Source organism: Microtus oregoni, unplaced genomic scaffold, assembly GCF_018167655.1.
Source record: "Microtus oregoni isolate MIOR12 unplaced genomic scaffold, Mior012 000025F_ref0000491, whole genome shotgun sequence".
NCBI lineage: Eukaryota > Metazoa > Chordata > Mammalia > Rodentia > Cricetidae > Microtus > Microtus oregoni.
Genome location: NW_024543084.1, coordinates 16,643,875 through 16,658,233, shown reverse-complemented (window position 1 = coordinate 16,658,233; position 14,359 = coordinate 16,643,875). Strand labels below are relative to the sequence as shown.

At 49.3% G+C, this 14,359-nt stretch overlaps 1 protein-coding gene across 1 annotated transcript in view; it reads right to left on the bottom strand.

Moving 5' to 3' along the window:
- Positions 1–14,359, bottom strand: part of Eng (endoglin) — a 37,599-nt gene that overhangs the window by 15,747 nt on the left and 7,493 nt on the right. Inside the window, exon 2 of the mRNA XM_041675166.1 lies at positions 10,332–10,483. Within this exon, the coding sequence (XP_041531100.1) occupies positions 10,332–10,483 (152 nt within the window). The remainder of the gene's footprint in view (positions 1–10,331; positions 10,484–14,359) is intronic.

The following is a 14,359-nucleotide window of genomic DNA, read 5'->3' as shown; positions in this document are numbered from 1 at the left end:
AAAGCCAGAGACAAGCTTTTCAGTCCCTGGAAAAATCTGCTCAGAAATATTTCCGCTACTCCGTAAATGACCTTGTTAATCACACTGTGCTCAACCTAACTCTTTAAAACAACAAGAGAAAAAGAGCAAATAATATCACTTTGTTTTCAGTGTATGACGGTGGCTTTTGTCATGTTAGCTAATATTATTGAATTAATAATTCAAATAAGGTTATTATTCTTATTTGAATTCTTTTCAAAAATCATTATTATTTTACGTGTTTGGCCTGTATGGACCATGTGCATGCACTGCCTGTGGAGTCCAGAAGAGGGCATCAGATCCCTTGGAACTGGAGTTAAAGGTTGTCATGACCTGGGAATTGAACCCGGGTCCTCTGGAAGAGCAGTTAGTGCTCTTAACTACCCAGCCATATCTCTAGCCCCATTATTTTAGTTCTTAGAAGCATGTGGGGTGTGTGTGTGCATGGACTCACTTGCCTGCGTGTGCACATGGATGGAAAGAAGGCCAGAGTTCAGTTTGGGGTCTACTTCTCTGGCATTTTCCACTCTCTCTCTTTCTCTTTTGTTGTTGTTTGTTTGTTTTCGAGACAGGTTTTTCTGTGTAGTTTTTGGAGCCAGTCCTGGAACTCATTCTGTAGACCTGGCTGGCCTGGAACGCACAGAGATCCGCCTTCCTCTGCCTCCCCAGTGCTGGGATTAAAGGGGTGTACCACCACCGCCTGACTTATGTTACTATTCTTAAATAAGTATTCTCATGGTAGTTTATAGTAGAATAAAAAGATACATTTCAAATGTGTGGACATATTAATAATAATAAATAATAATCTGCAATATTAAAGCAAACCCAGTCTTATGCATGCTTGGTAAACATTCTAACCCTTAGCTGTACCCAAGCCAGTATTAATACTTACTAATGAGTTTAAATCTTGACTCTATCAGTATTTTGTTTTACTAATTTTTTTTCTTGTTTTTGGTTTTATTTTTGGTTTTTTGAGACAGGCCCTGTGTAGCCCTAGCTGTCCTGGAACTCACTCTGCTCTGTAGACCAAACTGGCCTTGAACTCACAGAGATCTGCCTGTCTCTGCCTCCCAGTGCTGGGATTAAAGGTGTATGCCACCACTGCTGGGCTTGCTTTACTAACCTTAAAAAATATTATGCATTTCAAGCTGGCAAGCTGGGTGTAGTGGCACACACCTTTGATCCCAGCACTCCAGGCAGGTCTCTGTTAGTTCAAGGCTAGCCTGGTCTACAGAGTGAGTTCCAAGACAGCCAGGGACACTCTATCTATCTATCTATCTATCTATCTATCTATCTATCTATCTACCTACTTATCTATCTATCTGTCATCTATCTATCATCTATCTATCTATCTATCTGTCATCTATCTATCTATCATCTATCTATCTATCCATCTCTACTATCTATCATCTATCTACTATCTATCTATCTATCTACTATCTATCTATCATCTACCTATCCATCCATCCACACATTGCGTTTTAAACACTAGAATCAAATGCTAGAGGGGCTGGAGAGATGTCTCAGCTCAGCAATTAAGAGTTTTCATGGCTTTTCCTGAGAACCCGAGTTTGGTTCCCAGTACCCACATCAGGCAGTTTACAACTGACTGTGACTCCACCCAGCTCTAGGGAATCTGACACCTCGGGCCTCCACAGGCACCTGCACTGGGGTGCACATATCCACATACAGAAATACACATGACACACGCCCGCCCCCCTTTTGAGACAGGGTCTCACTATGTAGCTCTAGCTGGTATGGACAGTAGACTAGGCTGGGTTAAGCTCACGGAGCTCTCCCTGCCTCGGCCTCCCATATATACATAAGTGAAAAGAACGAATGACGTTTACTGAGGGAACGTACACGAGCCACGCTGGTGTTGAGCCTGGCCTCATCGCTCTGATTGCTGTGTGCCGTTAGCTCAAACAGCGCCGGGTGGTTACACACTTAGGTGTCTACGTTTTCTTTTGAGACAGGGTCTCTCACTGAACCTGAAGCTTGCCATTGAGCAGACTACACACTTCCAATTGGTGGATTTCATCTCAGTAAGTAACCGCGTGCCGGTATTGTGCCACGGCTCAACTGAGTTCATGCCACACTCTGTGCTGACCAAAGCGGGCACAGGGATTCTCGCCGCTGACGGATGTGGAAACAGAGCTCTGGAATGGAAGTCACTCAGCCAGACTGTGGAATCGATAGCCTAGGGCACATCAGCCTATGCTCGAGTGGAGCCCACGGCCCTTGACCACCCAGCAGCAGCCCAAGAGTTATGTATCCTCTTCTGTCTCCCTCTAGCCCAGACCGCCACCAGCTCCAGCCATGCTCCTCAGGAGGGGAGACTTCAAGATATACATATAGTAAGGAGATGGGCTCAGTAGTTTGGCAGACTATACTGAGAGACATGCGCAGACAAGGAGGTGATGTTATGACATCCCTGGGAGGATGCCCCTGGGCTGCAGCAGCTGGAACTGTGAGCAGGAGCATCAAACCTGCAGCTGCTTGATGATAGCTCCTATCCCTCAGAATCTCGCTTTCCTCATCTGTGAAATGGGAGCAGGAAAGGGCTAGAAGCCAAGATGAGGAGGGGCTCTGGAGAGAGGAAGTGAAGAAAAGGAAGCAGGGGTCAGAGCACGGTCATCTGTGGGGGACCAGGGGTCAAGAGGCTGGGACTCTGGGATGTTTGGGACAAGTCTCAGCAACTCTTCTAGAATTCGTAAAGCAAACCTTCCACTCTGCTGTCACCAGAACCTTCCCTATGGGGGTGGGGTGGAGAAACCAAGACCCAAAGCAGGGCAGTCACCAGCCAGGGTCACAGTGAGTACTGTGAGAATACGGGAAGGCTGAAAAGCAGGGCTCCCAAGGGCTCTGTGCTCCCAGACCTAGCTGATGACTCCCAGTTACCAGAAAAACTCAGCCAGGGTTTCCACAGTAAACACGTCCCTTCCCCTCCACCCTGACTCACCATGGCGGCCATTTGCACGCATGCTGGTTTCCCTGTCTCATCCCCTGAGAGGTAAAGAAAGGAGCCTGCCAACTCACAGCTTGGGCTGCCCATGTCCAGGATGGGTTCCTGGGCATCTTGAGGCCCAGCCAGGATGACATATGTGCCAGCTCCTTGCCCCCAGGCCTGCCAGCATGGGCCTGCCCCATTCTCTCCCTGAGTGGGCGGGTGGGAGACCAGTGGCTATTTTTGTACCAGCTGTCCCTTAGATGCCATTGTTAGCCCAGTGGTTGGTGTCGGGAAAGGGGGATTTTGGTGAAGAGGCCCTGAGTGCTAGTAGCTACTTATAGAAAGCCGTTTCCAGCAATTCTTCTAGGAGTGGAGCCTTGGGTCTGCCTGCAGCCCTCACCCTCTGAGGGCCAGCCCAGAGGAGGCCCTGGGCCTGTCTCAGCAGACTCAGCCAGCACACACAGGAAGACTGGCAGGGAAAGAGATCAGAGCCAGACAAACCTGACTTCAGACGTGAGTTTGGTGGCTCCAGACCGTCACTCCTCCTCCTCGGACCCCAGTTTCCCGGTCTGGACAATGAGCTGGACCATGTACCCCTCACGTACTTGTAAGAATACAGTGTGATCTGGCCTCACAGCAAGCTGTGTAGTGCCCGGATCCATTGGTAGTTTCTATGATCCCAGATGGGGCCTTTCCCTGCACTCAAGTGATTGCCCTGCACTCAAGTGATTCTCCTGCCTCAGCTTTCCGAGGAACTGGGAAACAGGAATGTGGTGCTATACTTGGCCCAAATCATTATTGTTTTGAGACAGGATTTTATTGTGTAGCTCTGGCCTCGAACTAAATAACCTCTAGCCTCAGCCTTTGAGTCCTGGGGTCATGGGTATGTGCTATCATGCCTGCCTCCTGAAGGAAGTATTTTCAATCAGTGTGTGTGTGTGTGTGTGTGTGTGTGTGTGCCAGAAGAGGCGGGTCAGATCCCCTGGAGCTGGAGTCATATGTTGCTGTGAGACACCAAACATGGACGCTGGGAACCAAACTGGCATCCTCTATGAGTGCAGAAGTACTCTTCATCTCTTCATGGCTGAGCCAGCTCTCCAGCCCTATTCTGATTCTGGTATCTCTCTATGTAATCTTGACTGACTGGCCAGGTTAGCCTTGAACTCAAAGATCCACCTGCCTCTGACTGTACTGGAATCAAACCTTGTCCAGCCTTTTTTTTTTTTTCTTCTAGACAGGGTTTCTCTGTGTAACTTTGGAGCCTGTCCTGGCACTAGCTCTGTAGACCAGGTTGGCCTTGAACTCACAGAGATCCAACTGCCTCTGCCTTCTGAGTGCTGGGATTAAAGGCGTGCGCCACCACCGCCAGGTGTCAGCCTTTTGTTTTGATTTGAGACAGGGTCTCTCTGTGTGGCTCTGGCTGGCCTGTAACCCATTCTGTAGACCAGGCTGGCCTCAAATTCACAGAGATCTGCCTGCTTCTGCCTCCCAAGTGCTGGGGCTGAAAGCATGTACCACCATGTCCCATTTGAAATTTTGTATTGTTTTGTTTTTTTGTTATTTTTTTTTTTTTTGAGACAGGGTTTCTCTTGTGTAGCTCTGGCGGTTCTGGAACTAGTTCTGCAGACCAGGCTGGCCTTGAACTCACAGAGATCTGTCTGCCTCTGCCTCTGAGTGCTGGAATGAAAGATGTGCACCGTCATTCCAGGCTCTGAAAATATTTTTAAAGAAGTTGTACTTGAACTAGGTTCATGCCTGTAATCCCAGTGCTCAGAAGGCACAGGAACTACCTTAAATTCAATAACACAAACTAAGGGGTATATAAAAACCAAGAACTTGCTATACGCTGTCTCCAAGAAACACACTTAGCCAGCAAAGATGCTCAAAACCTTCACATCAAAGCACAGAAAACAGACAAGCAAACAGAAGCCAGTCCCAACAGCAGACAAAGCACACCTCAAACCAAACCTGTTAAAGAGGTAGAAAGGGACACTATAGTTTATTGTTGGTGGGTTTTGATTTTTCAAGACAGGGGCTCACTATGTAGCTCTGATTGTCCCTAACCTGCTCATCATCTGCGAGGCCCAGGACAAGGACACAAAGGCAGCTTGAGTCCCTGAACCTCTATCCTGCTCTGATAGCAGGCAAGGGTGCTCATGTGACCAGCCCGGAAGCCCCAACTCTGTCTTGTGTCTCCCCCAGAGCCCACTCTGCCGCTCTTCAGGTACAAAAGAACTCACATCAGGCCAGGTATAACAAGTCACTCCCCTGCAGCCTTCAGAACAGGCTTGGGGACATCTGTATAGGAAACTCAGGGGTCCTGGGTGTAAGAGAGGAACTCCAGGTATACTCCTTCAGTGCTGCAGGTTTCCCATCGCGGAGAAGGGATGAGAACAAGGCTGCTCATTGCGGGCCACCACCCTGCCTTCTGTAGCCCCTCACATTCTCTCGTGACAATCTGAAGAAGACTGTTGGAGGGTCCTGCCCTCTCTGCCTCAGCCGCTCTGCCTACTCTTTCTGCCTAGGCAGAAGTCAGAGCCTGGCTGACTCCAGTCTTTCTTTGTTTTTCAAGACAGGGTTTCTCTGTAACAGCCCTGGCTGTCCTGGAACTCACAGAGATCCACCTGCCTCTGCCCCCCTGAGTGCTGGGTTAAAGGAGTGCGCCACTATCACCCAGTCCAGTCTTTAGGAAGGAGCTCCAGTCTTGGCTCCAGTCTTTAGGAAGGAGCTCCCTGAATTTGCCCAGGAGTGGGTCAGTAGCCAACCACTCTTGGCTGCCCAGGTCTGAACAGCAGAGCGGTGTAGTCAGCCTGCTGGGAATCGCTGGGACACTAGGCCTGTTCCTGTCTCCTGGAATCCAGGCTCCAGGCTGTCCTTTGGGGACCCTGCTCAGTAACCCCAGGTTTGTCTACAGACTTCCTCAACACACACACACACACACACACACACACACACACACACACACACACGAGAGAGAGAGACAGAGACAGAGAGACAGAGAGACAGAGGGAGACAGAGAGAGACAGAGAGACAGAGGGAGACACACACCCCAACTGCCACTTCCCTGAGGTTCTTGGCTGCCACCGCTCATCTGCCACCCACGCACAGGAAACCTGAGGGTTCTGAGGCCATGTGGGGATGAACGGGAAAGCCACCTCTTTGTGCCAGGAACTGACAAAGGAGGCCAAAGTTCAGTAGAGTCAGTCCCACCCCCACTGGGCCTGTCAGCTCATGCCTGTGGCCTTTAGGCCTTTGCATGTGTCACGCTCTCTTTCTGGTGCCCTTGGCTCTGTTTTGTAGCTACACATAGATCTATCTTTTCTCTATTCCTTTTTCTTTCTTCCTTTCTTTCTTTCTTATTTTTTTTTTAAACAATGTCTTCAAGTAGCCCAGGCTGGCTTCAAACGTACTATATAGACCAGAATGACCTTGAACTTTAAAACAATTGTTTTGAATTATGTGTGTGTGTCTGTAGGGTAGACAAGCAAAATAACAACTGAGCTCCATGTGTAGCCCTCCAGTCCCTTTCTTCCCACAATCAGTGACTGTCTTCCTGTCCCCACAGCTTCCCATTCTCCGCACAACGTTGCTAATTCCATCACTCAATTACAGGAATTTTGGCCGGTGAGTGGCTCAGCTTTATTCTCTCTCTGTATCCTTGACCACAGGCTGGGCACATAGCAAGCACTGGGCAGACTAGAGTAGGTGACGAGGGATTGTTGCCTGGACCTCGTTCTTGGAGACTATCAAGGAGGAAAGTAAGTCCCGGGCAAGTCACAGGCTTGTCGGTGGTCACAGCACCAAGACAAGGTCACAGATAGACACTACCCTTTGAGACAAGAAGGCCAGGAACTCCGTGAGGCTCGACCTCAGTTAGCCTGCTTGGAAGGGGATCTGCGGGCTCCACCCCTTCTCCAGAGGGTTCAGTCGCATGTAAGGTTCAAAGAGTGATCTGCTTGGAAGATGTTGGGAACTGGGTCATGCCCAGGTACTTGCGGGTGAGAAATGGAGCCCAGAAAAGAGTAATAATAATAACGCCAACCAGAGCTTTCATTCAGGGCAGGTTCTGAGCTCTGTGTTTTGCCTGCATTATCCACTGGAGTCTCACAGTAACCTGTGAGGTAGGAACGATTATCATCGTCTCCATGTTTCCCATGGGAAGAAAAGGGTTCAGACAGGTTGCAAACAAAGCAATGTGGCCATGAAGTTAGCCAAAGTCCAAGAGAGGACTGACTGGCTCTAGAATCTGTATTCTTTCTTCTTGGTTTTTTTGTTTGTTTGTTTTGTTTTGTTTTTGAACAAATTCTCACTATGTTGCCCAGGATGACCTGAAACTTGCAGTTTTTCAAGCCATCCTCCTGCCTCAGCTTCCTGAGTAATTGAGATTTCAGTCATGTGCTACAATACCCAATGAGAAGCTGTGCTCCTAAACTCTGTAACATGGTCACACACGAATGCGTTCACCACACAAACATGCATCATTTATGCAGCATAGCAATTAATTTTGGAATAGGCCAAACCTGGAACCAGATTCTATAGCTTCATAATTATTGGACAAGCCTCTGAACCCAAGAAAATATGAGGGGTGCTTCTTCTGCATCTTAGGCCAAAGGTAGACCCAGGGCTGGACCCTGGTTCTCCTGCACCCTGCCTTGCTCCACCACCCTTCAAATACAAATCCTCTGGAGCCCTGGAGCTGGCAGCCTGGTCTGGCAGGTCAGAAGACACGTGATCTATGGACCGAGTGCTCTGGAAGGGGCAGAGGGCTACAGGGAGATTCTGTAGCCACAAACTCTCGAATCCCTGAACTATGCCATGAGTTACTGGGGTACACCCCTACAACCCTAAAAATCCTTCAATGAATGTCATCGTTCACAGATAAAAACCAAACTCCTAAAAGGTGACACATTTTCCCTGTCTCCCTAGCTCTGTTCCTGGGTGAACTGCAAGGTCCTTCTGTTACCTGCACATCCTGAGCGCGTGGCTCCCTCTCTCTGCACCCGCTCTCTCTCTCCCTTGCTGTGCCCACTGTGCCACACCTGGGGTTCTTAGCTGCTCTGTGCTGGTGCTTCCTCCAGGAAACCCTGCCTAAGCCTTTAGCCGCTGGAGTATCCTGCCCTGTGCCCTGTACACCAGCCTCCTGGGTCCTGGCTGGAGCTGTCTACACATCTGTGGCCCAGAAACCTGGCTATTTGACTGGGGCCTTCCTCTGCCTGGCTCTGCTGTCAGGGGACCCCAATCACCCCGAAACCTCAGAACAAACAGAATGAACTTTCGGAAAGCTTCTTATTTTTTCATATCATTACCAAACTTGAAAAACAATTACAATGTTTATGAAAGCCACATAAAATGTATTTGGTGCTATCTGCACCTTGGGGTTATCAAAGCCCACAGTCCTTGTGGCAGGCAGGGCCCCCCCGATATTGGTGGTCTGGGTACCGTCTTATCACTGCACAAATGCTAGGCAAATCAACAGTTTTAGGGGCAGGCTGCACACATTTACCCCGGGCTCCTAATTGCTCCTGTGGTCCTAGTCTATGTCAGGTAGCTGTGGCTGCCTCCCAGGGAGGTCAGCGACACCTGAATTCCTTTCTGAAGTCTCTAAGATTCTGGTGTGACCTTTGGGTTTAGTTCATGGTTTTAGTTCTCAAGGCCAGACTCAGTTTCCTCTTCCTAAAATGAGAATAGTAATAGACCATGGTGAGCCCTTGAGAAGATACACACACTACACCACACCACACACCACACCACACACACACACACACACACACACACACCATACATACACAACACACACATACACCAAAGAAACACACATACCACACACACCACACACACATACACACATCACACACACCACACACATACACCACACATACCCACACATACATCACATACAACACACACATACACCAAGTACACACACATCACACACATATACACCAAACACACTCACCACACACACCACACACACACATACATCATATATACACACCACACACATACATCATACACACACCACACACACCACACACATACACCACATACACACACATACACCACATACACACACACCATACATACACAAAACTCACATACACCAAGTACACACACACCACACACATATACACCAAACACACTCACCACACACACCACACACACACATACACCATATATACACACCACACACATACCACACATACACCACACACACACACCACACACACCACACACACACACCGTACCACACACATATATACCAAACACAAACACCACACAACACACACATACACCAAACACACACACACACCAATCACACACACCGCGCCATATACACATACACCAAACACACACATACACACATCACACACATACACCACACACACACACACCACACACACATACATCACACAATACACATATACCACACACACATACACCACATACACACACATATGGTGCATACACACCAAACACACACACCACATACACATACATACACACACCCCCACATTATATCCAGGATTAAGGACGTAGAGTTTGGTAGAGCGTTTGCTTAGCAGGCATGAGGTCCTAAGTCTGCAGCCTAGCACCATATAATCGGATGTGGTGACATGTGCCTATAATTCCAGCACTTTGGAGAGGGCAACAGAGGGTCAGCTCAGTGACATCCTCAACTGTATAGCAAATTTGAGGCCAGCCTGGGCTACGTGAACCCTAATGCAAAAACAAACAACCAAGCAAACAAAAATGATCATTCCTAGCAAATAGCAGGCAATAGCAGGCACCTAGCACGCAGTAGCATTTGACAAACGGGTTACACATCACAACAAGCTGGAGGCTGGCCTCGAGGGGGCTCAGTGGGACAGCAGACTTGAGGCTGGCTCTGCTGGTTTGATCACGGATGTTTGATGCGAGGGAGTCGGGAACTCAGCTTTCTCCAACGTCCAGGTTAGAGTGGAATCATTTCCACTGAAAAGCTATGACAGCCCCGTCACCAGAGATTGGCCACAATCCCCCTGGTTCACACTGGCTCACTCGCCTAGCTCTTTTCTACCGGATTCTTTCTTTAAAATTGTTTATTAACATTTATGTGTGTAGTGTGCGTGTATGTGCGCGCACGCGCATGTGCATGCGTGCAGGAGGGGTCAGAGAAAAGCTCGAGGCAGTCGGTTCTTTACTTCTAACAGTAGGTTCAGAGAGCTGGACTTGTAATCACATTTAGTAGCAAGCACCCTCACCTAGTGAGCGGCTTCACCCTCCAGCTGGATCTTGCGATGCTTACATTCCTGCTACCAGAAGGCCACTCCCTATGGGCCCTCCCAGATGTCCCATCAGCACCAGCCCTGCCAGAGGTACTCACCTTGGGAAAGTCCAGGAAGAGGACGTGGACTTCATATGCAGCATTGACAACCTGGGCTATGCAGCCCTCAGAGACCCGGCTGGTGGTGAATGTCACCTCACCCCTTGTGGCGTCCACAGGCTGTAGATCACAGTGGACTCTTTCTGCAAGACCTGTCAGTAAAGCACAGCAGGGAAGCAGGTCAGGTGAGAGGGCAATGGGACCCGGAACGGACATAGTGGTAGAATGTCTGCCTAGCGTCGGCAAGGCCCTAGGTTCAGTTCCCAGCACTAGGGGAAAAAACTACCCAGTATATTCTTGTTCTTTTAAAAAGCAGGTATTATTATTCTTTGGAGACAGAGTTTGATGCAGCCCAGTCTGGCTCTAAGTTCGTGCTATAGCCAGCAATGCTCTTGACCTCCTGATCTCCCTGCCTCCACTTCCCAAACCCTGGGGTGTCAGGTGTACACCATCACGCCCGGATACAATCACATTTACTTTTTGTTAGGTTGAGTTTTTGTTTGTTTGTTTTGTTTGTTGTTGTTGTTTTCCAGACAGGGTTTCTCTGTGTAGCCCTGACTGTCCTGGAACTAGCTCTTGTAGACCAGGCTAGCCTCGAACTCACAGAGATCTGCCTGCCTTTGCCTTTCAAGTGCTGGGATTGAAGGCGTGTGCCACCACCGCCTGGTTATCTCATTCCCTTTTGAACATCCTACATACTTGGTATGAACTCAGAGCGTAAGCTGTCATGTTCTCTTCAGAGCTACCCTACACGGCAGGTATCACTTCATACACACCACAGATGGAGAAACTGAGGCTCAGCCAGAGAAAGTCTCTCCAGGGTCATAGTGTTACTAAGTATAATGCTGGAAGATAAAAGCCAGGGTACTAATAAAATATGAATTTCAGATAAACATGTATCATTTTTTCAAGGTATAATTTTTAATATAAAATTATATATTTATACTACAGAAACATTCATTGTCTATCTGAAATTCAAATTTATTTTTGCAGGGGAAGTGTTTATATGTTTGTTTTATTTTTATTTTTTTATTTATTTATTTTTTTTTGGTGCCGAAAACTCACTGTTTAGTTCTGGCTATATGGACCAGGCTGGTTTCGAACTCACAGAGATCCACCTGCCTCTGCTTCTCCAGTGCTAGGATTAAAGGCGTGCGCCATTGTGCCCAGCTCTCCACTATTTTTATTTGCTGTGTCAGGTGACCCTAAGCAGCAGAACCCATGGTCGACCCCAAGTCTTAAGGTCAGTTCAGTCCAAAGAAAGGTGGGGGTTTAGATAGGGAACCGGTTTTCCCTCTTCTGACCTCAAGGTGTCCATCCCTAGGAGGCTGTTTCTGTGGAGGGAATTTCCTGCCTCACGGGGATCAGCCCAGGTTGGAAGGAGGTGATGGAGCAGGCCTCACAGCCTGCTGCAGGGCGGCCCGGAAACACGGGTCCCAAGGGAGAGCAATGGAATTTCACCCTGACCCAGCAGAGGAGGAAGAGGAAATGAGGCCCCTACACCTCGTCCTAAGGAATGTGCTGAGGGGAAGGGGGGCTGCGGAGGAGGGACAGAGAAGGGGAGACTGTTTGGAAGTTTATGTCTCCATCTTGTCGTGCTCACTTCCTGTTTTCTTGGAGATCAAAGATGGGCGAGGAGGGCCAGGCTTCACGTCCAGCTGACGCCAGTGCTGAGGATGGGGGAGGCTGGTTCTTCCTGAACCCCAGGCGCCTGGGGCCTGAGCAGCCTTCTTCCCCACCCTTGTAGCTAGCTTGTTTGGTCAGAGAAGGAGGTAACATGGCTGCCTCACACCCATCAACCCTGACCCGCATCTCCATCTCGGGAAGAGAACTGGGACAGGACCGTTGTCTGCTGTAGGAGCCCAGACCTTACCAGCTCCTGCTCTCGCCCCATCTGCAGTATGCTAGGGACATCAATATGTTTGGGATATAGTATTTTGTTCAACACAAGTTCCTGGGAGCCAGAGCCAGCATCTAATTCTGACTAGCTGTCGCTTTGGGGAATGATTTGAGCACTCGGGGCTTTAGTTTCCTGGTCTGTATAACGGCACTAAGAGAGGAAACCCCGTGGCCCTGCAGGCTGCTGGGAACATGTCCTGCAGCAGGGCACGTGGTGGGTCTTTCTGCAGTTTTCTTGCTGCATTTGCTGTAGATGTTGACTGTTTAAGGGTTGGGGTGAAGTAGGAGGCCAGGGCCGCCACCGAGCTTTCCCTCACCACAGTAGACTCAAGGGCTGGTGCCCTCTCCCATTGTCTATTTCCCTTCTGATCCACCCCAACTCCTGCCCATTCTTAAGCATAGGCTGCTTGGCTGCTCCTACCTAGATGGGGGAGACTGCATCCTGCAGGACAGGATACTTATGTCAAGGTCGTACAACATATGCCTGGCCTCTGGTTCTCCAGCTCCTCTCCCCACATGACCCAGGGTCTGACCTACAGATCTGGACTTTCCCTGCCCCTGTCCCCAGACTTCCAGGAACCCCAGTTCCTCTGGCATTGCCGGGCTGCCTGGGGCCGCCTCCTCCATGCCGTCAGCCAGCGCCAGCAGGAGAGGCCACAGGCCTGGCCATTATGTAATAATCAGATAACAGGCCAGGCTGGGAGATCAGATAAGACGCCCATTTATTTTGGGGCCTTTTCGAATACTGGTTGCCCCCACCCCACAGACGAGAATGGGGAGACAGGGAGTGTGACGCCTGAGCCTGTCTCCAGCAGCCCAAGGCGGGCCCAGGCCAGCTGAAAACAATCCCCTGGCACCAAGGGAAATGCCGGGGCCTCCCGGGAACTGTTGGAGGAGGCGCCTCTAGGGGCCCAGAAGTCACCCTTGGAGAACTGGGTGACCCTGACCTCTTGAGCGAGTCTAGAGCATCCTCACGCCTCCCTTCCTCCTTCCTCATCTATAAGCACAGGGCCTCCCATAGACAGCCCTCATTCCACCCCAGATAGCTCCTGGAGACCATCAAATAAAGTCATTCTGGAGCTAGATGGCCCAGGTACCTCTCCGAGGACTATAGACTGGGCCTCAGTTTCCTTATTTGCAGGCACAATGCCCATCACAGAAACTTCCATCATGTTCCCTTTCTGGGGGTCTTGTGTGAGTAAATTCTTTGGATCCTCAGAGCAGACCTTAGTGGTGGGTGGCTCTTATGCCCATTTTACAGGGTTAGGGAGGCTAAAGAATTTCTCTAGGAGACCCAGTGCCAGGGCCTGGATTTAAAGTTCTAGCACCCAGCATGTGCTTTGTGTACCTATGAGATACAGTCAGTTCTTGATTCATTAAGTATTGGTACCCACGGGTGTCACTGAGGGAGGTGCTTTCGACAGAAGCCTTCCTCATTACCTCATCACCCACCCAGCCACCCTCTACTCCTTCAGAGTCCAGTGACAACCTCATAGATGTCCCATCTCCAGCCGGGCCACCAGTGAGACTCAACTTGTATACCTTTCCCAGAGTTTCCCAACACCTACATGGTCAAATTCGCACACTGCAGCCCAAAGTGGGGTCAAAAGATGAAGAGGTTGACCCATGCTAGAGGTTCCCCCCTAATCACACCACCTCCCAGCCCCCTTTCCACGCCTCGGCATCATGATCTCTACAGTGGGTAGTGAAAATCCCACACCACCCTCTGAGAGCTGGGGAGCCTTTCCAGGCTGTCACAGGCATTCCCCTGCTCATGAATGGAGATTGCTCAGGAGCTGCTGTGGCACCATGTCCTCCCAGTCACCCAGATAAATACTTCATCCAAATGCACCTTGCTTCTTGTCTTTGCCCTTCCTCCATCCTTTAAGACTTATTTATTTTAGTTTTATGTGCATAAGTGTGTAACTGCATGTATGTGCACCATGTGTGTGCAATGCCCACAGACGCCAGAAGAGGGCACAGGAAACAAAATCTGGGTCCTCTACGAAAACAGCAAGAGCTCCTGGAGCCATCTATCTTGACTCCAATGGCCATTTTTTATTGACCACCTGATCAATTTATATTCAACTTTCAAAACTATAGACAGGGTTTCTCTAAATAACAGTCCT